Source organism: Phalacrocorax carbo, chromosome 2, assembly GCF_963921805.1.
Source record: "Phalacrocorax carbo chromosome 2, bPhaCar2.1, whole genome shotgun sequence".
NCBI lineage: Eukaryota > Metazoa > Chordata > Aves > Suliformes > Phalacrocoracidae > Phalacrocorax > Phalacrocorax carbo.
Genome location: NC_087514.1, coordinates 106,791,683 through 106,813,945, shown reverse-complemented (window position 1 = coordinate 106,813,945; position 22,263 = coordinate 106,791,683). Strand labels below are relative to the sequence as shown.

Here is a 22,263-nt window from a genome sequence, read left to right as displayed (position 1 = left end):
TCCTGTGTACACTGTGTAAAGGGTAGTGGTTATATTTATGCAACGTTCCCAAAGAAGAGGTCAAAAGGAATTGTCACAAGCTGATGAAAATCAGTCCTTTGCCAACAAATTCTTCACTCTACAGATAAGCTGCTTCTTTTTATGTTACCCAATGATCTTGAAAAGGATACAACTTTTTTTTGTCAGAGGAAGAAATGAGGCTTTTTATATATCTATTACCTTGTAAAGTTTTTGAACAAAATTGCTGTACAGTAAGAAATCAGTGTATGTGTTTTAAAGGGAAACAAACTTAATGAAAATGCAATATGCAAAACAGAACATGCAAATACACATCCAAAATTATTATAGCATGAACCCAGTAAGAACACTAAATTCAAGCATCAGGAAGGTAAAATAATCACAACCAGTAAAATATCTGTGCCTCATGAGAAACAAATAGTCCATATACAGTTCAGGAGCCATTTCAACACAGTATAGGTGTTATCTTACTGGGGTCACCCCAGCCAAGATGACAATGAAGGATATGAGGGCCAGATGTCAGCTTACACTTAAAGACTCCCAACAGAAAAACTCTTCTGCGGTGATCAGGAGTATGGCTTGTAACGTACAAGAGACACCTCTTTCCTAAGATTAGATTAAGTAATGTAGGATTAATATTTCCTTTTCTTATCCCTTGTCTGGTCCTACAGGGTTGAGGAATTTATAGATTACATATATATGTACAGTGGCTACTGTAAAAACACACTACTCCTGACTCAATTTCTCCATGCAGCTATAATTCATTTAAGTAATTTCAAGTTGTGTTTCAGATCAAAAATATGCCCTATATGGAGCCCTCAATACATTTTATTGCTTGTCTCTTTTGAAATGGACTTTTCCCACTCCATCGGATATTAATGAAACTGTTTCAACAAATGCATGGATGAGGAAAGGGCTGACTTGGTATGTTAGTCGACAACTCACTGTGCTCTGTAGCTCAAACAACGTTCAAGAGATAAACAGGAAGTGAACACTGAACTGCTACAAATTTCTTGAGCCACTGGTACAGTGATTTCATTTAGTTTAATTTTTACAAGTGTAAAATAAAAGTGGCTACTTTGCCAGAAATTAATCTCTTCTTACAACACACTGCCTGATTCAAAGCTACCAATAAAGAGATTCCTCGTGACCATTTAGAGTTTGTTGTGGCCCAGTCTGAGGCCAGAGCACAGCCTGCAGCTATTTATATGCAAATATTTCTGATCTGTCTTGTCTTCTAGAAGGCATCAGGACTCAACAAAATTTTTAGTTCGACTTACCCATGCCAACATTTTAAAAAGCCGTGAACATGACACCTATGAACACACTTGTATGTAGGCTTTCTGAGCTCATAAGACTTCACAGTGAACTAGAATTCATGAATGATTATTTTGTAAAAACAACCGTCCCTTTGCTTTTAGTTTTAACAGCCCTGTTTAATTTTTTGAGAGCATTTGTTTCTTCATCCTTGCAGTCAATTATAGATAAAATTGTTAATAATTTTCCTTTATGGTTGATCTTTAAGGAAAAAACCAAAAACCTACAGATTCCTTTCTGAGGCAGCATGCACCATTAAAATATCATTCTTATTATAAGTTGTACTCTAATTACATGAATGACACACACACACCCAAAAAAAAAACCAAAAACTAACAAAACCCGGGGCATACAACCCCCACCTTATTTTTTATACAAGTGGCTCCACTGAAACCAGCAGGACTATTCAAGTGCACAAAGCACATGAATGAACACTGTTAAAAGTGAACATTTACCACCTACAAGCTTTTAAATGTCTTGTATAACTTGGCAGGATTTCTCCTTCTGAACACCCCCTAGAGTGACGTAGAAAAGGATGCCAATACTCACAGTTGGAAAGCAGCTTAAATCTCTTAAACCAAGCCACAGGCTTTCCACTCTAGGTTTTAGCAGGTGCAGCAGCTTCCTGCAGTGCTGCTGAGGGCTGCAGAGTCATGGGGCAGGTGCTGGCTGTGCCTGCCTGCAGGGATCACACGGGAGAAAACAGGAATACAGAAAGTCCTGGAGGGATGACTCAGGACTTGTCAACACAGAAATGCTCCAGATAATCAAGGACTATGAGATAATACTGTATGTAACTTGTATGCCTGTGCAGAACCAGCTCAACACCATGTTTGTGACAGAGGTGGAGAAACAGCTGTTTATAATGCTTTCTTTCCTGAAGTTGCTCATTGCAGTGTTGGTTTGCTTTTATTCAGAATTTTTTATACAAGAAACAATTAGAAATCGCTGTTTCTGTGTCAAATCAATACTACAGGTAACTTTGAAAAAAAAAGTCCTTAGGAAACCTCCATTAAAAATTAGAATCATGGAATCATAGAATGGTTTGGGTTGGAAGGAACCTTTAAAGATCCTCTAGTCCAATCCCCCTGTCATGGTCAGGGACATCTTTCACTAGATAGGGTTACTCAAAACCCTAACCAGCCTGACCTTGAATACTTCGAGGGATGGTGCATCCATAGTTTCTCTGGGAAACCTGTTCCACCCTCATAGTAAAGAATTTCTTCCTTGCATCTAATCTAAATCTACCCTCTTTTAGTTTAAAACTGTTACTCCTTGTCCTGTCACTACAGACCCGGGTAAAAAGTCTCTCCATCATTCTTAGAAGCATGCTTTATATATTGAAAGGCCAACATTCCTTGGTCTCTCCAGAGCCTTTTCTTCTCCAGACTGAATAACCCCAACTCTCTCAGCCTTTCTTCATAGGAGAGGTGTTCCAGCCCTCTGACAATTTTCATGACCATCATCTGGACCCACTCTATCCATGTCTGTCTTTTGCTGGGGTCCCCAGAACTGGACACAGTGCTCCAGGTGGGGTCTCACAAGAGCAGAGTAGAGAGGAAGAATCCTCTCTTTCAACCTGCTGGCCATGCTTTCCTTTATGTATCCTGGGATACAATTGGCTTTCTGGGCTGCAGAACACATATCACCGACTCATGTCTGATATTCCATTCACCAGTACCTGCAAGTCCTCCTCCCAGAGCTGCTCCCAATCCATTCATCCTTCAGTCCGTATCCACATTTGGGATTGCCCCAACCCAGGTGCAGGGCCTTGTACCTGGCTTTGTTGACCTTCATGAGGTTCACATTGGTCCACTCCTCAAGTGTGTCAAGGTCCTTCCAGATCGCATCCCGTACTTGTAGCATTTCAACTGAACCACTCAGCTTGGTGCCATCCTCAAACTTGCTGAGGGTGCACTCACTCCTTCTATGTCATTAATAAATTAGGAGGGAAACAAATAGTCAAAATAAAAATACTGCTGTTTAATGCTTACAAATCTGTATTTACATATTAAGATACAGGTATCTATCATATATGTTTTGTTGCAGTAGTCTGTGGGGCATACAGTCTTGTACTAAATTTATGTGGATATTAGAGATTAGGCATGATGTCTGTGTGGAGCATCTAGCAGGAACTGTTCGTCAGTAATTGTAGATGCAATTACTGTATACTATAATTGGAGGAACTGTTTTCCAAGCTTTTTTGAAAAAGTTATCTTTCCAGAAAGCTAAGTGCATATTCTAAGACCAGAGGAAAAGAAGCAGTGCACAGCATCTGCAACAGGAAACATTCTGTAGCAAACTAAACTTTGAAGAAATTTATTTGCAAATTTGGTAATTTTTGCAGTTGCAAATAACACCTTGAGATTTATGTATATTTCAAAATGTTTGGCCATAATTATTGTAAGATCATTTAGTATTATTGGTAACTAAAATATATAAAATATTGATGAAAAAATTTGGTAGCTTTCTGTCAGAAATAAGCTAATTTTCCTATGAAATATAGAAAGGTGACTATGTAAATGTTAGAAAGACAGGCTCTGTTTTCAGCAGGGAGTATTTAAGCTACACTTTAGCAATCAATAAATTTTTAAAAAGTGTTAAAATATTACTATATTCAAAAAAATTAGTTTTAAGCTTACTTTTGTAAATGAGAGTAAGACTAGTCAAAAGTTTCAGAAAATAGCCACAGAAAAGCTGGGTTTTAGCCTTGCTCCGAGAGTGCTGCAAGAAGAAAGGCAATACTAACCCAGGTGCAGCTGCACCAACAAACAGTTATTAGCTATGAGCAGGTGTTCCAGGAGTGATGGAGGCTTTAAGTCATGGAAAGGGAAACCTTAGCTGTTACTGTGAGAGAGAACACCAGTAATGCACGTGTGTCTTGCATCTCAAAGCCATGAGAAGGAAAGATTTCAAACCAGTCTTGTTCTGCTGCTGTCTTGCACTTTAGTAATACTCGTTATGTGTTCCTTTCATCTTTTTTAATCAAGCAGGCAGCTTTCACAAGCCAGCAAACCTCTAACCCAGGACAGCACTGCTCCTGTAACACAGTGGCATCACACAGACTTTAAAACCAAGAGCAGAGCAAAAGTTTGGCAAAGTTCTGCTCAATAATTGATTATTTTTGCCCATAGGATTTAATTAGAATATTGTCATGCTGTTGTAAAGTATGACTCTAATAACTTGTCTGCCTAAAAACCAAAGTTATTTAAGTTTTTACCAGATTAGCTAAATTTTCTGATCCTGTGAACTTACTGGTAAAATCTTGGTATGATTGAAAACTACAGGACAAATGCTGAATATCTCAAACAGCAAAGTGTTGCAGAGCTTTTGGTATAGCCCACAAGCTCCTTGGGGTCCCTTTGCTCAGTTGCGGGATGGAGTAAGAGCATCGCTGAGCCCCCGGGCAATGAGGCAACACCAGGCTTAGCGCTGTAATTACTTAGTCTTGCTAACCATCACATTTACATTGCTTGTCACGGAGAGTGGTGCTTGAATCATGTGCAAAGAACGAACAGAAGTAACCTTTGTCCTTTGTTTTCACTTTCTTTTCACTTTCGCTTCTCTTCTTTCTTTAATAGTTGCCGTTTAATTGAGATTGTTTTTTTCAGTTTTTCACCAGAGTGCCCCAAAAGCATTGTTAAGATTTCTGTGGAATTAAAGCAGGGAGAGTCATATCCCTCCTGAATGGTCTTTAAAAGAAACAATAGTTAATGGGTAGCTTCTCTCTTCTTGTTTCTATGTATACTAACATTTATTTTTTTTTCATACAATTACTTGGCAATCACTGTGAATTGTCTCTTTGTATACCATATCATCATGAGGACTCTTCCATGCATAAATAAGGTAGCCCTGGTTTACTCTAGTTTAATCATCTCTGAGGATGTGAATGTCCATGGCAATTAACAATTAAGTTACAGTGAACCAAGGCTACTTTGCTTTTGAAAGAGTGCATCTCCAGGAGCGATTAGCATGCCTTAACCCTGAGGTCACTTCTGCAGTTACTTTGTCTTAACTTTTCTAATTATATCAATGTTAGACATGACCTACATTTAAGACTCCATTATTCTTTTGTGAATAATATATCCATACCAAAGGAAAGGGAATTTCATTGCTAATTTGTGTTCTGCAACAAAACAGGTGGGGACATGGACTTTGAAAATATTTGAATATAATTGAAAATATGGTTTGGCTCTGGAAACACTTCAGGTGTTTCACTGGAATTCTGGCATTTTATATCTTATCATTTTTCTCTTTAGTACCCTTACGATTTTCATGGCTGTAGCAAGAATTACAATGTCTTTTCTGTTCTCACTCCCTGTAGCAGATTTTGCCACCTTCTGATAAAGGCTTTCAGTCCTTTATATTCCAAAGACCTGAGCAGGACGTAACATGGGAAGGAAAAAATGTTATCAGATGGGTAATTTGACCCCATAGACAAAAGCCCATGTCACAGACCAAGATGCTGCCCTAATTTGTTCTAGACATTGTACAATAGTAAGTGTAAGTGTTGGTGCTGCCCCACAACACTTGTAGTCCAAGTAGTAAGGAAAGAGGCAACAGATGGACACAGACAGGTGGAGAAGTGCAAGAGATAGTATTTATCAGCACAAACATTAAAATAAAATGAATCAGCTAATGAGTTTCAATGCCATTTTTAGAGTTTCAGATCTCCATGTGTGTGAGAGGAAAAAATAAAAAAAATTTGAAATGTAGAATGTGCAATGGCTGAGATGAAAAATGGCAGAGAAGCTAGCAGAAGCTGTTATTATATCTCCCCTATTATAAATATGTTATTATAAAATAGCGTCTACACTCCCCCTCCATACTAACTGAAACCTGGAAACTACATGACATTTGGATTGCAATAGTTGTAGTTGTTTTTTCCTCTGTGTCTTTTCAACTGTAGGAATTCTGACATGAAATTAGGTCATAAAGCAAATGGGTCATAAAGCAAACAGTATGAAAGGCCTTGATGCACATTTAAGTACACTGGAAGTTCTTCAAGGAATTTAGGAGGATGATTTGATATTAACCAACGATTTTCCAGAAAGACCATCCTATGGCTGTCAAACAACAGGGATGACAGTCCAGAATTAAGAGAATAAGTAGATCTTCATGGGCAAATATGGAGAGCACTTTGCTGGCATTATTGCACTGTTAATGCCTTTTACCTTATCATTTGGTTGTTCACATTCATGATGGCAGAGTCACAAATCATTAAAATTGACTAAATGCTGAATGTCTTATTTTAAGAAGCCTTTTTCTTGTGTTTAAACAGCATGGTAATGGAATAGCTGTTATTTGCTTGAACTGGGTCCATCTTGAGCAATGTTCTCATAAAGCATGCTGGAAGGAGAAGAGAGTGGGGACTCTGCCCCGAGGATTAACATGACAACAGACTTTGTTTGGATGAGTCAGTTTTCTGCTGGTATATGTTACTTAAACTGCTCTGGTGGATAAGAGATTTTAGCAACTGGGTTAAATGAAGTTAGAGAAACAGGGACCGAGTCTGGAGTTGTATTGGCTCTTTTTTGTAGCTTCATGGGCGAGTTCTGACTTGATTATGGTGAATGGGAATCAGTAGACTTGTTAGTCCTGCTTTTCTAGCATCTGTTATTTTATCTATAGAGTGGAGGTTTGTTGAGGGGAAGAGAAGTACATAATGCTTAATTTATTTTACAGTTTGCAAGCTAAGTTTTACACTATGTCAAGTACACCTAGGACATGTAGCATGGGACTGTTAGCATTTGCATAAATAAGGACTTGTTTGACATTTATAGTGTGGGTGTTGGAGATAAATGCATTAGGTTTCTGCAGCAGGCTATGGGCTTCTGCCAACAGATGAAGGAATCTAAATAATTAACTCCATACTCTGTCAAGTTTCAGGATCTGCACAAGAATGTTTATTCTATCACAGTAGTATCTGTGCTTCTTTCAACTATCTTCCCTTATCATCACAGATGTGTAGGGGTTGTTTAAGGCAGATTAAACTCTCAGACATTAAAACCTTGCTAATACTGATGGAAGCTGGACACTTATCTGAGACATGCAGAACAGTACAGAGAAGCCTGTCCTGACACTGTGGATGCTAGCTCCTCATGAGGAGTGGTAAAACAACATCATGGAGCTAACATATGCAAGTTATTAACCCCTGTCTTTCAGTACTTAGTAAACCACAGGCAAGGTTTATCAATTTGACTGTGGAAATCAACCAGTCTTTAAAACACTGTCTTTGAAATCAATCGAGCTAAGAAGATCCCAGCTGTAAAGTGGAGAATCAATTGGTTTTTGTGCTCCTAGAGTGCTCATGGGGGAGCTTGACAAATGAGGTACTTTGCCATATGTACACCGGATAAGTATATAGGATAGGTATATAGGCATTGAAAGTGTCCCAGGGTTCTCTACAACAGTTGACAGCACCAGACTGGCGGCTATTTGTCTGAATCTTGGCCATTTTTGTTCCAACTAACACTTTATTGGCCCCATTTCAAGGCTTGTTTGAGTTTGTGCTTTGGATCACATTTGTGCTATAAAATAGGATAATGAGAATTTGAAGGTGTCTTCTGTACTGATATCTCTGTGTCTTTTTCCTTCTTTACAGTATTTTGTTTGCAGACATTGTGGGGTTCACTAGTTTGGCATCACAGTGTACTGCCCAAGAGCTGGTGAAGCTGCTGAATGAGCTCTTTGGCAAATTTGATGAATTAGCAACAGTAAGTACAACAATCTTATTTCAATTTAAATTCCCTTCTGAAAACTATTGCATGAGATAGACTGATTTAGCCCCATGTGTCATGAATTTCTAAAGCATCCATTTTTTATTAATATTCTGGTGAGAAAACAGTCTATTTTAATAGTTTAGGAAAGAAGCTTAAGTTGCTATTTTTAAATATACTTTTCTTCTCCCTCTTTGGAGGCTATCGGTGTTCTTCATTGGTTTCGTTTGCACAAAATAGAGAAAATATTTCAATATTTACATTTCTGTCCTGCATGGAAAAGAACAGGATAATGGAAAATATGAATACTGGCAGTATGGCATAAAACTACTTTCTGTGATAATAAGAAGCTAGAGAGTAAAGTTAGTTCTCCAGTGAGCACTTCTTGTCATAGAAATTATGGTAGCTTTTCAGAGAGGCTAGTGTAGGCAAAATGGGAGGCTTATGTTTTGGTCATTGCACTTACATTGTGCCAGATTCCCCACGGAAAAAGAAAATGAGAGAAATGTTCCTTGCCTGTAACTCATAGCAGTTTAATGATACCACAAGCATTCAACAAGAAATGGGAGGAATGGATGTGACTGAAAAAGCTACACACCTTGTTTCAAATTACATTGACAATGTGCTGAAAATGTATTTTCCTCCTGAACAAAGCATGACTTCATCAAACCTATCTTGTTTGCCAGCCATGTCCTCAGAGCCTTCATTGCTGAGAAGTATCAACTCCATATGAATTATTGTCCTCCACTATCTAGCTATATTGTCTTCAAACTCTATGAAGCAGTTTAGAGAACATAGTTCTTCAGGTCACCAACATAAACAGCATCCATATTTTCAGTCCAAAGTCACTTCTTCATGATGTAGTCTTCCACATGAGAGACCTGAAGCCTGTGGATAGTATATATCTATGGCTCTATCTTGATAAAAAGCTGTCAAGGACCTCAAGGAGAAAGAAATCTTCCGCTCCACAAGATGCCAGGGTTGAGGAAGACCTATTCTTAGTTAAATGGGGTATCGTTTCATCAAGTGCTAAGTCCTAATTTGCACTATATCTTCTGTTCAGATCAGAACAGAGAGGAACTATTGTGTGTTCCCTTTTTCCAAGAAAAATAGAAGATTAACTTAGATGCTGAGTAGAGAGACAATGGAGGTGCTGTTTTTTTGTATGAATTTGTAACACAGTCATATGCTGTTGTGCAACTAATTCATCACAGGAACTACTGGCAGTGCCTCATAGTGAACACAGGTCCCCAGGTCAAAGTACTTCATAGATGTATACTTTAGAAATAAAAGAGAGTGCCATGTAGATGATCATTAGCAAGAGATTAAATGGCTTTAAAAGTTCAAATAGTCTCCTTATTTTCATTTCATTACTCAGCTTCATCCTCAAAATGTCAACCAGCCACCTAATAAGCTCTTTTAAAATTTACAATGCTATAATTTGTTGAGTCATCGTAGCCATGAAACCCAGGGCAATATAATACATGGGAATACTGTGACATAACATGAGATCACACGTGTACAGAGAAATGCACATGGCTATGTCATGTGACATAGCACTGAAGCCAGGGAGATGGCTACTGCACCATGTTTGCTTCCTTAGCAGTGGCCAGGTGCAGCCAACTGGAGGTTTCAGTGACACCTGCAGCCAGGGCACCAGACAGATGCCAGCTTTTGGTACAAGGGCAGTTGTTTGTTGGGGAAGAAGCAGATTGGAGATAGCAGAAATTCTAAAAAGCCTCAGATTTTCTGTTCAGCCTGCATGCATTCTTCTTCCAGATTTGAAAAAAAAAATCCCATGGTCTCTTTCAGCTATGTGAGGCAGATTTATTATTTACTTGTTTTTCTAGTTCAGACTGTGCTGCTTTGGGTTGTGATTAAGAACAGAACATATAAGCTTTCCTTGGTGCCTTCTGATGTGGTAAAGGGACACTAGTTACCATGTCTCCTGAAGTCTGAAGAAATGTGCCGAGAAGTGTGATTTTTAAGAAGGATTCTGATCTTTGTTTAAAACAACTTGTAGCTAGTCATTATTAGGTCAAAACAGAGGACTGGACTGATTTTAAAACAGTGCTGTAGTTTAGTATTCAGAATGATAAAGGAGGAATCTGCAGTGTTTTTAAAGAAAATATAATGGTGATAGGTATGTTCCCTTTGATGACTTAAGTGTGATCTGTGAGTGTGCATGCTGTGTGCTGCTGCTTCTTAGGAAGCAATGTCAACTAGAAGGTGCAGTTTATGACAACCTTTGTTAAAACAATTGTTCTGCCTTAAAACTGTAATGCTTATAAAAAATCCCTGTCACCACTGTAGGAAATGTAGTAAGTATAAGGGAGCATATATTTGCTGGGTGTCTCATGAAGAGTCTTGGCATTTTGGCACATTTACACATTGTAGGAATAGTGAGTCTTTGTTTTTTGACAGCGTAGCTCTGAAGCTGACCAGAACATTAAAAAGTTACTGTTGAGAGATCTGGGACTATTTAATCCTTAAATTTGTCCTGACATTTAGAAGCTGGTTTATGCTTTTTAGGATTAGGTTTTTCTCTCTTTCTATATGCTGTTTGTTTGATTTTTTTTCTTTTTTTTTGGTAAGGCAAGAGTTTTGTTCTTTTTGAAATGCTACACCTTTTTAAATTCACAATAGTTCAGATATAGTTACAGCTCATGACTAGGAGTTCTGAAGTCAAACCTTAGATTTCAATTTATTGTTATTCAAGCCCTTTGGAAGTTTGCTTGTGCATTCTTCTAATAGAAAGGGAAGAAAATTCCCCATCTGCTTACTCCCTACTAGAAATGATTTGTACTTTTATCATGTCCTTCACTTTTTATTCACCTCTAGAGCAAATATGTTTTTCAAACACTTACCTTGACCAGGTTGTTTTACCTTTTAAATCACTGAGTCTTTGAATTCTGACAGGAGAAGAGGTGATCAGAATACAGTACTTAAAATGTTGGCATGTTTTCTATTTTCACAATAGCAATATTTGGTTTCTTAAAGAAACAATCTTAGGCAGTCATTTTATATAGGACTTTGAGTCTATGGGCTAAATTCAGTCACTTTGAAGAAAGGACAGTGAGTCTTAAAAATACAAAGCTAAAGAAAAATGAGTGACAATATTAGGGTCTTTGTGGGAGTGTAACTTCATCCTAGACAGATGTCAGAGAATCCACATAAAGAGGTGCTTTTATGAAGGCCTCAGGGTTCATTTGTATATCTGGTTACTGAAGTACTTGTAATGTCACAGTCAGGCACCCTGAATTTTTATAAGCATTTTGGATAAGTTTGCCCATTCTGCAGAGGTTCCCTTGGGACTTTATACAGCAATAGCAAGACACCTTCCTGAATATATGCAGTTAAGTTTCTCATAGGCCTATGAATAGTTCAAATAGAAAGAATGGTTTTGCATTAATTTCTATTGGATTTTATCTGCTCTTCAGGCTTCGTTTACTTAGTTCAGGCTGTTACTTCTGAAGTTTCTCGGTTTCTTCCAGTTTTGGTTAAGCAGAGTAGCTTTGTGCTGTTTCAGATTTTGCCCTAATGATAGTCATTCAGCATTACATATTACCAATGAATGCTTTAAATAACTGATCTTTGCATGTGGTCTTCAGATGCCTTACACTTAACTCTCAAAACTATAGCTAGCTTCCAGTTAGTCATTCTTCAGCTTCTAACAGTGACAAATTTTAATGAGATACAATCATTTGCATGGTGTTGTTTTTATGTTCTCAGGGAATTCTTGGACACAGAACACTTAGGCGGGGTGCCTTGTTGCTTTAATATACTGTATATTTCAGTGCATTTTCTCTTAATGCTTTAGATGTGTCATGGATTTACTGTGAATGAGAGAGGTTGTTAATGCTGCAGTTAGCCAAGCAGCATCCCACACAGTTGCATATGCCCTGTTTGGGTACTGTCATGGTCACAGCTCCACTATCTTGTGATACAGTTCACCTATACCCAAAATATTTTACCTGTAATAAGTCATCTTAATAGAAAAGAAGAGTAATGTCTCCAGCATACTGCACAGTAATGAAACAGGTTTGCTTTTCAAAGAAGTTTTAATATTCTTTTCTTTGGTAGATTTTTCTCACATACTTCCTGCATCTAATCGACATGGAGAATTAATTATTTGTGTTTACAGATTCAGTTATTTCCCTTTCAACTTCCATATTACTGGATTTTTGACTTCTAAGACTTTACACTTACAAGTGGATAAGGATAAATGAAGTTTAGGCTCTTTTCAAAGGACACCACTGGAAGAGGATTTTGATATTTTTGATAATTTGGATATTTTGGCATCTCATCTATTAGACTGACATACACCACTTTCTTGTTCTTTCCATTTGCAGTTATGTATACCTTCAGGCTTTGTCAGTATTTGTAGGCTGAGCCTATTTTTATTTCTTTCCATTTTAATTTAGAGTCCTTTCCTGATTACTTTCTTAGCTTTCAACAATTTTTACTTTCCAAATTTCAACTTACTGAAGTAGCTTTTTGTACCTGTTCAGCCTCAAAACTATTGAACTTCACAATGTTGCTGCTGAGCTTCTGTGGCTTTTTTTTAACTGTTTCAAGAACAGTCAGTCCTTTGTTGTGCTTTGAACTAGCTACTCCTAGAAGCAACCATTTTAAGAAATTTATTCTATTGAATCTATAGAATGCTTTTGTTTATATGAAGATAATTATGATGTATTTCTAAAATATAAAATGAACAAAATTGTGTGGGCTGGTTAAGATGGGAAAGTTAGTGCTAGAAAATATAAACTTACAGCACATAACCCTTCTTTGTGGAAATTGGCAAGGGTGCTCTGGGGGGGATATTTACAAAGGCTAATTTTAAGGAGACTTGGCTCCCCAAGTTCCTTTGATAGTCCAGACACAGGATCCCACTGAGGCAGATCATGCATGTAAGCTTGAGTCCAGTTCTGAACAGCCATCTGGAGAGGCCTATGGAGGTAAGCTTTCTTAAATTAAAGTGGTCTTAATGAGTATCCCTGCAACTCTATAGGATCAGGAACTAATTACGTTTATATAGTGAGAAGCTTAAGTGTCTGTAGGACAGTTTTCCAGGGAGGAAAGTGTTGTAGGAACATATAAATAGCGGTACCACAGAGGTCAGGTCTTGTCAAACCTCCTTTGTGGTACTTTTTAGGTAAGAAGATATCGTGCTTGGTACGCTAATTCTCTGTCATAACTCTTGTCATGATCTGCATGCTTGTGGTAAATTACCAAATCCTTCCTGAGTTTGTATTCTGCAAATATGAGATTTATGTCTTTGTATAAGGCTGTGTTGGATTATTCTGATCAGCTTCAGATGCTTGCAGTGTGGGCATTTGTACTGAAACTAATTGTTTTGATTCCTTGTGCAGTAGGCATACAGAAAGGTATTTCTGGAGTTCAGTGTGTGTCATTCAAGTTGGATGAATTTTGCTTTTCTCTTTGCTTTTCTCAATGGAGCAGCCACCAGGACCTCTCCTCAGCCTGGGGGAGGAGAGACTCCAGGAGCACTACCCTCAGATGAGTCAGCTTTGCTCTTCTCAAGCCAGACTTTTTATCTCCTTGAAGTCTACGGAAATCTCTCTGGAAACTACTTTCTTTACAGCAAGCCGTATACAAAATCTTGCTAGTTCTTCTCATGCTGTCATTTTTCAGTAATTCTGCCAAGTGGAGGGGAATGGCCGTTTCCAGCGATTAGGTCTTGAAGTTTTCCCATGCTTTTTTGTTTAGAGCATGACTGAATTTCATACTTTTGTTGGTGCACAAACATGACAGTTTTTTAAAATCCTCTCTATTTTGTTGTTTCCAGAAGAATCTGGAAAAATATCAATTTCCTGAAATTTAGAGTTCAGCTTTTGAACATTTTATAGTGCATTTGTTTTAGGATTGTTTCTCCTGGGATATTCCTCTTCATAAAAAGACAGCATCTTAAAGGATACTTAATGAAAGCTGGGAAGCAGACAAGAATGCATATCAGTTATGACAATTGTGTAAAATATTCTTGCTAAAATCCTTTTTAATTTCCAAGTAAGTTAACATATATGCTTGTTAAATAGGTTCTCACTCTCCAGGACTTAAAACATTTAAACTTCTAGTTTTGTAAAATTACTCTCCATGTGGACTAGGGAAGGAATTTAGTGAGAATGGGAATGCACAGAAAAGGTAGGCCAAGAACAAGTAGGTTTTTGCATATCAGCACATATAATTGTCAATAAAATTGAGGGAAAGCATTGGAGAAAAATGTCTTCCTTTTCATAGCTATCCTGAAAAATTCTACATTTGTTCATGCATGATAGGGCTCCCATGATGGTAGATAATTTGCCAGGACTTCACAAATACATTACTAAATTACAAGCTTACATATGCTTATCTGGAGGTAGACAGCTTTCCTCAGTCAGAGCCTACCAAGCCATTTTCTATGGTACTTCCTATACTGTAACCAGATTTGTTTTTCTTTCCTATTATTTCTGCCACTCTGTAGAAGCTCTTCTTCTCAAGTCTGTACTAACTGGTGTTGCCATCAGTGTGTCTCCATTGCTGTGCTGAACTGAACTCTATACAGTATTGCAGTTGGTTCATTCTCAAGGGTTTTTATGCTGGGACTATGTCATGGTTTAGCCCCAGTCAGCAACCAAGCACCACATAGCCACTCGCTCACTCCCCACTGGTGGGGTGGGGGAGAGAATCAGAAGAGTAGAAGTGAGGAAACTCATGAGCTGAGATAAAGACAGTTTAATAGGTAAAGCAAAAGCTGCGCACAGAAGCAAAGCAAAACAAGGAATTCATTCACTACTTCCCATGGGCAGGCAGGTGTTCAGCCATCTCCAGGAAAGCAGGGCTCCAACATGTGTAATGGTGACTTGGGAAGACAAACGTCATCACTCTGAATGTCCCCCCCTTCCTTCTTCTTCCCCCAACTTTATATGCTGAGCATCATGTCATATGGTATGAGATACCCCTTTGGTCAGTTGGGGTCAGCTGTCCTGTCTGTGCCCCATCCCAGTTTCCTGTGGACCTGGCAAAGCATGGGGAGCTGAAAAGGCCCTTGACCAGTGTAAGCGCTACTTAGCAACCACTAAAACACCTCCACATTATCACCACTGTTTCCAGCAAAAATCCAAAACATAGTCCCATACTAGCTGCTACAAAGAAAATTAACCCTGTCCTAGCTGAAACCAGGACAGACTAGCAGATGTGCCAAGTTACTATTTGCAGGCATTATTCCATTAAAAGTTATCAAAATAGTTGTTTCAATGGTTAAACCCACAGTTCAAAACCTGGGTGAAAAGAAATGTTAAAATGTGTGTGCAGTAATTGACAGGATTCAATGAAATTTTCTAATGGGCTGGACAATTTTCAAAAGTGTATTATCACTATTGTCACACTGCAGTATAATGGAACTGGCTGTAATTTCCATGTCAGTTCATTACACTTAGGATTTGACTATGAAGTTTATCTGATAAGCTGGCTTCAACAATTTTTCACATGTTGTGGCCCACATCCAGCAGTTATTAAAATAGATTTGGATACTACATAGAGAAACCGTGTTTGTAAATCTTTTTGTTTTATTGAAAAAAAAAAGTAAAATGGTAAGTGAAATTACTGTTTGTCATTAATGAAAGTTGCAGATGGTGTGGGTAGACTCTGCATTCAGCTCTGGGACCCCCAGAGCGGGCCCAGAAGAGAGTAGCAAAAACGATCAGAGGGCTGGAACGTCTCTCCTATGAAGAAAGACTGAGAGAGTTGGGGTTGTTCAGTGTGGTGAAGAGGAGGCTCCTGAGAGACCTTATTGTGGCCTTTCAATATGTAAAAGGGGTTTATAAGAAAGTCAGACATAAGAACAGCTTAATAATTAAAACAAAACTGTAATATTAATAATAATAGTAGTAGTCGTAATAAGAATAATAATGAAAAGGAAAATAATAATAATAATAATACAATGAAAAGGCAAATTATGAGAGAGAAAGGGACGAAACCTGGGGGCGGGGCAGAAACTGAACAAACAAGTATGCAACCGCTCACCACTCGCCAACCAATGCTGCCAGTCCCAGAGCTGCAATTGCTGCTTCCCCCAGCCAACTCCCCACAGTTAATATACTGGCATGACGTCATATGATATGGAATACCCCTTTGGCTAGTTTGGATCTTCCGTCTTGGCTGTGCCCCCTCCCCTCCCAGCTTCTTGTGCACCTGGCAGAGCATGGGAGGCTGGAAAAGTCCTTGACTAATGTGAGCACTGCTCAGCAACAACTAAAACATCAGTGGGTTACCAACATTATTATCATACTAAATCCAAAACACAGCACTATGCCAGCTACAGTGGTGAAAATTGACTATCCCAGCCAAAGCCATGACACTGCCCATGACGGGGGTTGGAACTACATGATCTTTAATGGTACCTTCCAACACAAACCAGTCTATGTTTCTGTGATTCTATGATTTTTCAGAGATTTAGCTGTTAGAAATTAGCCTAAGTAGGCTCACTTTTCATCAGCACAGAAAGAGGGCCCTTTCAAAGGATATTCAAAGTAGGGTTCTAAGGAGTGTTTTGCATGTGAATCTAAAACCATTTCTTCATCTTTTTCTGCACCTAGCTTCATCTTTTGTGAATACTGCTGCAGTCTAAGAGACATTCATTGCATTGTCCTTCCCACAGATTGTTCTTGGTTTGGTTTGTCTCTTTGATGCACAAAATGGAGTTATAGAGCTGAGGGAAAAAATAAAAACATATTTTATGTTTTGCTTAATTTTATAAACAAATTAAATATAGTAGGAAAGTGTAAATATAAGAAATGTAAACTGATGTCTTACAAAGGATTTCTCCCTCCCACCATGCACTGAACTTAAATTAGTAACTTGACATGATATTGCTTAGTTGCACTGTACAGCCTTCCAACTAACTCCATCACATTCACTGCCTTTTCTCTATGACCCTGAAGGATGGTGACTTGTCCTTCGCTGTTTCCTCAACAGCAGAACACTGTACTATGCCCTTCCAAAGGCACTTGGAGCAGTAAGGCATTCACTATATCTCTGCGAAAAGGAGTGGATAAGTAATGCTGGGAATAGATATCAACACCCAGATATCATCTACCAGTCTGTGTTCAAATCTTTTGAAAGGGGGGGCTTGATAATGGTGTCTGGCCCATAACTGTCAGGCTGAGACACCTTGGTTAGTATATCAATACAGAGGATGTATATTAAAATCTGCATTTATCACATATGTTGTGTATATATGCAAGACAATGTACGTAAATTTGCAGAACTGAGTGTCTGTGCATGTTGTACATGGACATATATATGTATGGATACATACATTTATACAGTGTAATAGCCAAAATATAGGTTTTTTCCACTTCTGTTCCAATCTAATGGACAAATATAATGAAATTGAATAAAGATGTCATTCCAGCTTTAGAGGATGTAGTAGAAAATACTATTCTTTCTGCAAGTCTCTTTTGTGTCTCACTAATCCTGAAGTCCGAGGTTTGGTAAGGATGCCAAAGCTCTTCCTCTAAGACTGTAAAGGCTTCAGTGTAAGTCAAGGCCTAATAGATCATCTCCATTTCACCCCAACACTTAAATAGCTGAACCTAGATGTGTGTTGGTTTTGATTTTCTCCTTTTTTTTTTTTTTTTTAAGACTGTAACTTTGCAGTCACTAAGCATTGGAGGTAGTGATGAAACTCTTGTTCACATTTTTCTAGCCCACACAAAACTAAACGTTATTACTGCTCATGTCCAAGAGCATTCTAGGAGAGCATAAGTCTTGTAGGGTCTGAATTAGGAGAAATGGGAATCACTGCTTATGCATTTTTTTTTGTAGGCCTTACTAATCTTTTCTCTTACTCTGTACAGCATAACTAAGTCCAAATTTGCAGAATATGGTAAACAATATTTTTATGTACCTTAGTTGATGCAGTTTTTAATAGTAGGTACGGCAAAAAAAGTCTTTCTTATATATGGATAAATAAAATCCCTCCTACTCATAGACTGTGGTTCCAGGAGAGTAGGACAGTGAAAGTCGGAAAAGCACACCTGCAAATCAGGTTGTCAGCAGTCTTGCAGAAAAATAAATGGATGTTCTGTGATTCTGTATGCAGTAAGCATAAAATATATTGTAATTAAGTCACATAGGGACCAGACTCATCCTTGGTGTAATTCCACTGCTGTTAGTGGAGTTATGAGAGACGTTCAATGTTTAGCTTTTAAAGTCTTGCTTTTTAAAATTGTAGTCTATCTGATCTTCCTTTTTGGCTCACTTTGATAGGTACTTGCATACCATGATGAGACAAGTATGTAGAAATACATAGATTGTTGCAGTGACAGAAGACAGAGCAGGGACTCTTTTCTGCATTAATATCTGCGATCTCTAAAATAAATAAAAACTTTAAAGAAGCTCTTCTCCTACCAGACAGTATTACAAGAAACAAAAGTAATGTCTGACTATTCCTGACTTTGGATCTGTTAATGTAACAAAGGATTACTTACTTGGATTGACCCAAAAAAAACCCACCCCAAAAAAACAGCAGCAACAGGAAGAACTCTTGCAATCTGACATGTGAGGAAGATCCTCCTTTAAAAGACTTTGCACTTACCCAGTACAGTCTTTCTGTTCAAGGGCTGTCCTTTTACATATTGTGCTGGGAGAGGTCTGGAAGCGTCTTAAACTTTGTTTTTATTTTGAGACAACTTTTTTTGAGATAAATATATATTTTTTTACATGTTATAAATCCTTTTCCCTTTACTTTTTTATTTTAAAAAAAACCTTATCCTAAGTATACAAACCAATGTCTGACTAGTATAGTAGAAGAATATGGAGTTAGTGGTCTGAATTTCCAGTTTTGCAGTCTAAGTTGGCAGACTTTAGACTTTACTCTTTCTGCAAAATACATTTAAATAAGGAACTACAACAACAAAAACTCAGAGCTGTTTGAAACAGAAGCATCCCGCCCTCCTTCCCCCCTGCCCCCCCTCTTGTAAAGTGCTTGCCTGAAAGTGTAAATAAAGCTCTTAGCAACTTTGAAGTATCCTCTGCATTCTGAGCTGGGCTTCCACTTCACACTGAGAAACCCTGTGACTGACAGTTGTGCAAGAGGGAATTCTGCAGATCCCCTTGGAAACATCTCAGCAAGGCACTGCAGGTGGGCAAGCTGCCTGGCTAATGCAGCGCTAGCAATCTCTGGTGCTTTTTATCATGTGCATAAAACCTAATTATCAGCTATTTCTAAACAGACGTTGCTTGCATCAACTGTGACTAGAATTTGTAACTATAACAATTGAATTCATCACTGTCACAAATGTGAAAAATATTGCTGAGTTAAGGGCTTCTTTGGAAGTTGCTGAGGAATCAAAATGAAGAGAGGGAAAGGATGTATTTTGTTAATTTGCATATCAATCCTTAAAAAGATTTCTCATACAAAGCTGCACTGCATCTCCTCCCAGGAAGTCTGCTTCACATGCTGAGAAAAAGAAAAAAAAAGATTTTTGCAAGAGATAACTGTATATTAATTGATTATTATAAGTAAGTACAGTGAGGATAGCATCTGATAAGGAACAGAGTGGTGGTTTCAAAAACAGCAGGTGATTTAGCTGTATGTCTTCCATCAAAATTAATATCTCTCCAGAATATCTCTCCAGTCCTTATTTTATTTTTCTCCTGCACAAGTAATAAACTGACTTGGAAAAGTGATAAAGCATCAGTCTCTGTTCCCTTTTTTTCCTGTCTTAGACTATCTAACTGGCTGCTAGACTGCTGTGCCAGTCTGACAGCAATTTTGTGTATCCCATTATAAAATGTGCAGTACTGCTCTATAGCACAGTAAGCTCTAAGAAAACCAAGTCATTAGAAATGAGCCATTTTGGAGGTAGACACTAAACAGGAGAGAATACCAATCGATTAACACATATGACTCTCCACCCCAGATTACTGAAATGGCTTTCCTGAATATCTTTCAGCTGAGTCAAATGGCCATTGCCTGGCCACAAATCATGCATACTAAATTTGAAGATGAAAAGGGCTTTATAGAGTGTTGTAATGTGTGGGCCAAAACTGCATTTATTTTGCAAAGTAGATTCCAGCTTTAACTACTGAGTACCCTCTACTGCTTCAAGATTTGCCCACAATTTAAAAAAAAAAAAAAGGCTTGTTTTGGCAGTATAATTCAGTGGTTTCTACAAAATAACTTAGTGGTTTCTATTAAAAAACTTAGTGGTGTCTGTCCAAAAACCTTGAGTTGAAAGGCCTGTTTTGTGTCAAGACAGATTTTGAGGTCTGCAATTACTTTGTGTGCATCAATAATTATTTTAGTCATATAATACCATTTAGCCAAGGATCTCAAAATACCCAATTAAAACTCTAAGTAAAATTGATGAGGCATTTTGTGGCTATAGGCTGCAGGAATACTCTAAGGCTCAGTGACAATGCTTCTAGAATAATTATGCTCACATTCATTGAATTATATATTAGCAATGATAAATAGTGGTATATTTAAAATCCTGCTGTACAGAATAAGAAATGTTAAGTAGTCACTCTTAGAAAAGCCTTTTCTACTAGTTAAGCATACCCCAAAGAAGGTCTCTCTTCTGAGTTTACTGCTTGATTTATAAGCGGACAAACCAGTTTCCCAAACAGTATTAGCCTTCCTTCTTCCATGCCTGAACAGAGGTAATTCTCATTTTATAATATTTGTTCAATACACATAAACATTTACAAAGAAGACAGGTGTGGGAATGCCTGCAGCTGGAATAGTGTGTAGTAACAAGCCCCAAATGCTGGTGTATGATATGTCAGAGAGAAAGGGATTGCTGTAGGCATAACCATCACTTCTGAGCTGGAATCTGGGTAATGAGCAGAGTGTGGTCAGTTCAGGAAGGCTTCTATTCTTGTAGGTAGGAGACTGGGTGAGAACATGTGCCTGTATGAGATGCTGAACTAGTATGATTAGGTAATTTGTTTTCAAAAATTTTAAATTCTCTTACAACCTTCCCCCTTTCTGTGTCACTGAATTCAAGTCTATTCAGCACATTGCTGGGGGAGGAATCAGATTTTTATTAATCCTCTCTCATCACATTCACAGCAGCTAATTTTGCATGGCACTTACTGGCGTAGTCCCAGCTGTGTAAGTTGAATTCATTTAATCAGCTTATTTACTTTTCTGTGCCATACTCTAAATGGGTAGAAGTTGCCATAGTCTGGCTGCAAAGGATACCATCATCTCTTCATGTCTCCTCATAGTTTATTAGTTAAAGGCACTGTTTTGGTAAAGGCATTTTGTTATGTGCTCTCTGTTTAGAAACAAACTTTCTGCTCAGGCCAATTTAGCAATCATCACATGCCATTGTTGGTTTTTCAAAATGGGAGAGATATAGCCAGATCTTTAATCTCTTTGGTTATAGAAATTAAACTGTATGTGAACAGGAGAAAATTGACAGTAATGCAAACTGCCTGTGTCTTCTGATCTGCAAGTATGTCATATTTACACTGATCATGCAGTATAGTAAATTGTGATCTATGAATTGGTAATGCACACATATATGTACCTTTACAGATAAATACATCATCTTTCCTGTTAAGGTGGAACTGGATTTAAAATAAAAGCTATTCAAAGTGAAAACATTTCCTGATATTCAATAGTAGTTTGGCTTCAGTCCTTTGGTTTCATTTCATACAGAAACAAAGCCTCATTGCAAATCTTGAATTCATACTGATCTAATGTGAGAGCAAGGGAATAATATTTGTTTATAACTATAGTTTTAAGCTGTGTTACCCCATGTGTGTTGAAGAATGAGGGGCTGATCTTCAGTATATATGTGTGTGTTTATAAATAAATAAACAAATATGCGTGTGTCGGTTGTTCTGTACAGGGAACTCAGATTTCATGAACTGTAGATTACTTAATTTGACCACAAAAGGATTCCCTGAATGATTGCATAGTATTGGAAAAGATTTTTATCCTGTAAATATTGGAATATTTATATGAATAGTAAAACTTTTCCCATTCTGTTTTTATTAAAGGAAAACCACTGCAGAAGAATAAAAATCCTAGGGGACTGTTACTACTGTGTATCAGGACTGACACAGCCCAAAACTGATCATGCCCATTGCTGTGTTGAAATGGGACTGGATATGATTGACACCATCACGTAAGTACTGTGCACGGTGAACCTGGACAGGAGTGCTACAATAGCTTCTATGTGGTACTCAGGAA

The 22,263-nt window shown here is 37.9% G+C and overlaps 1 protein-coding gene across 1 annotated transcript in view; it reads left to right on the top strand.

Annotated features, from left to right (window-relative positions):
• ADCY1 (adenylate cyclase 1) overlaps positions 1–22,263 on the top strand; it is a 185,065-nt gene that overhangs the window by 86,353 nt on the left and 76,449 nt on the right. The window contains exons 4-5 of the mRNA XM_064443805.1: positions 7,940–8,051; positions 22,071–22,198. Coding sequence (XP_064299875.1) covers positions 7,940–8,051; positions 22,071–22,198 — 240 coding nt within the window. The remainder of the gene's footprint in view (positions 1–7,939; positions 8,052–22,070; positions 22,199–22,263) is intronic.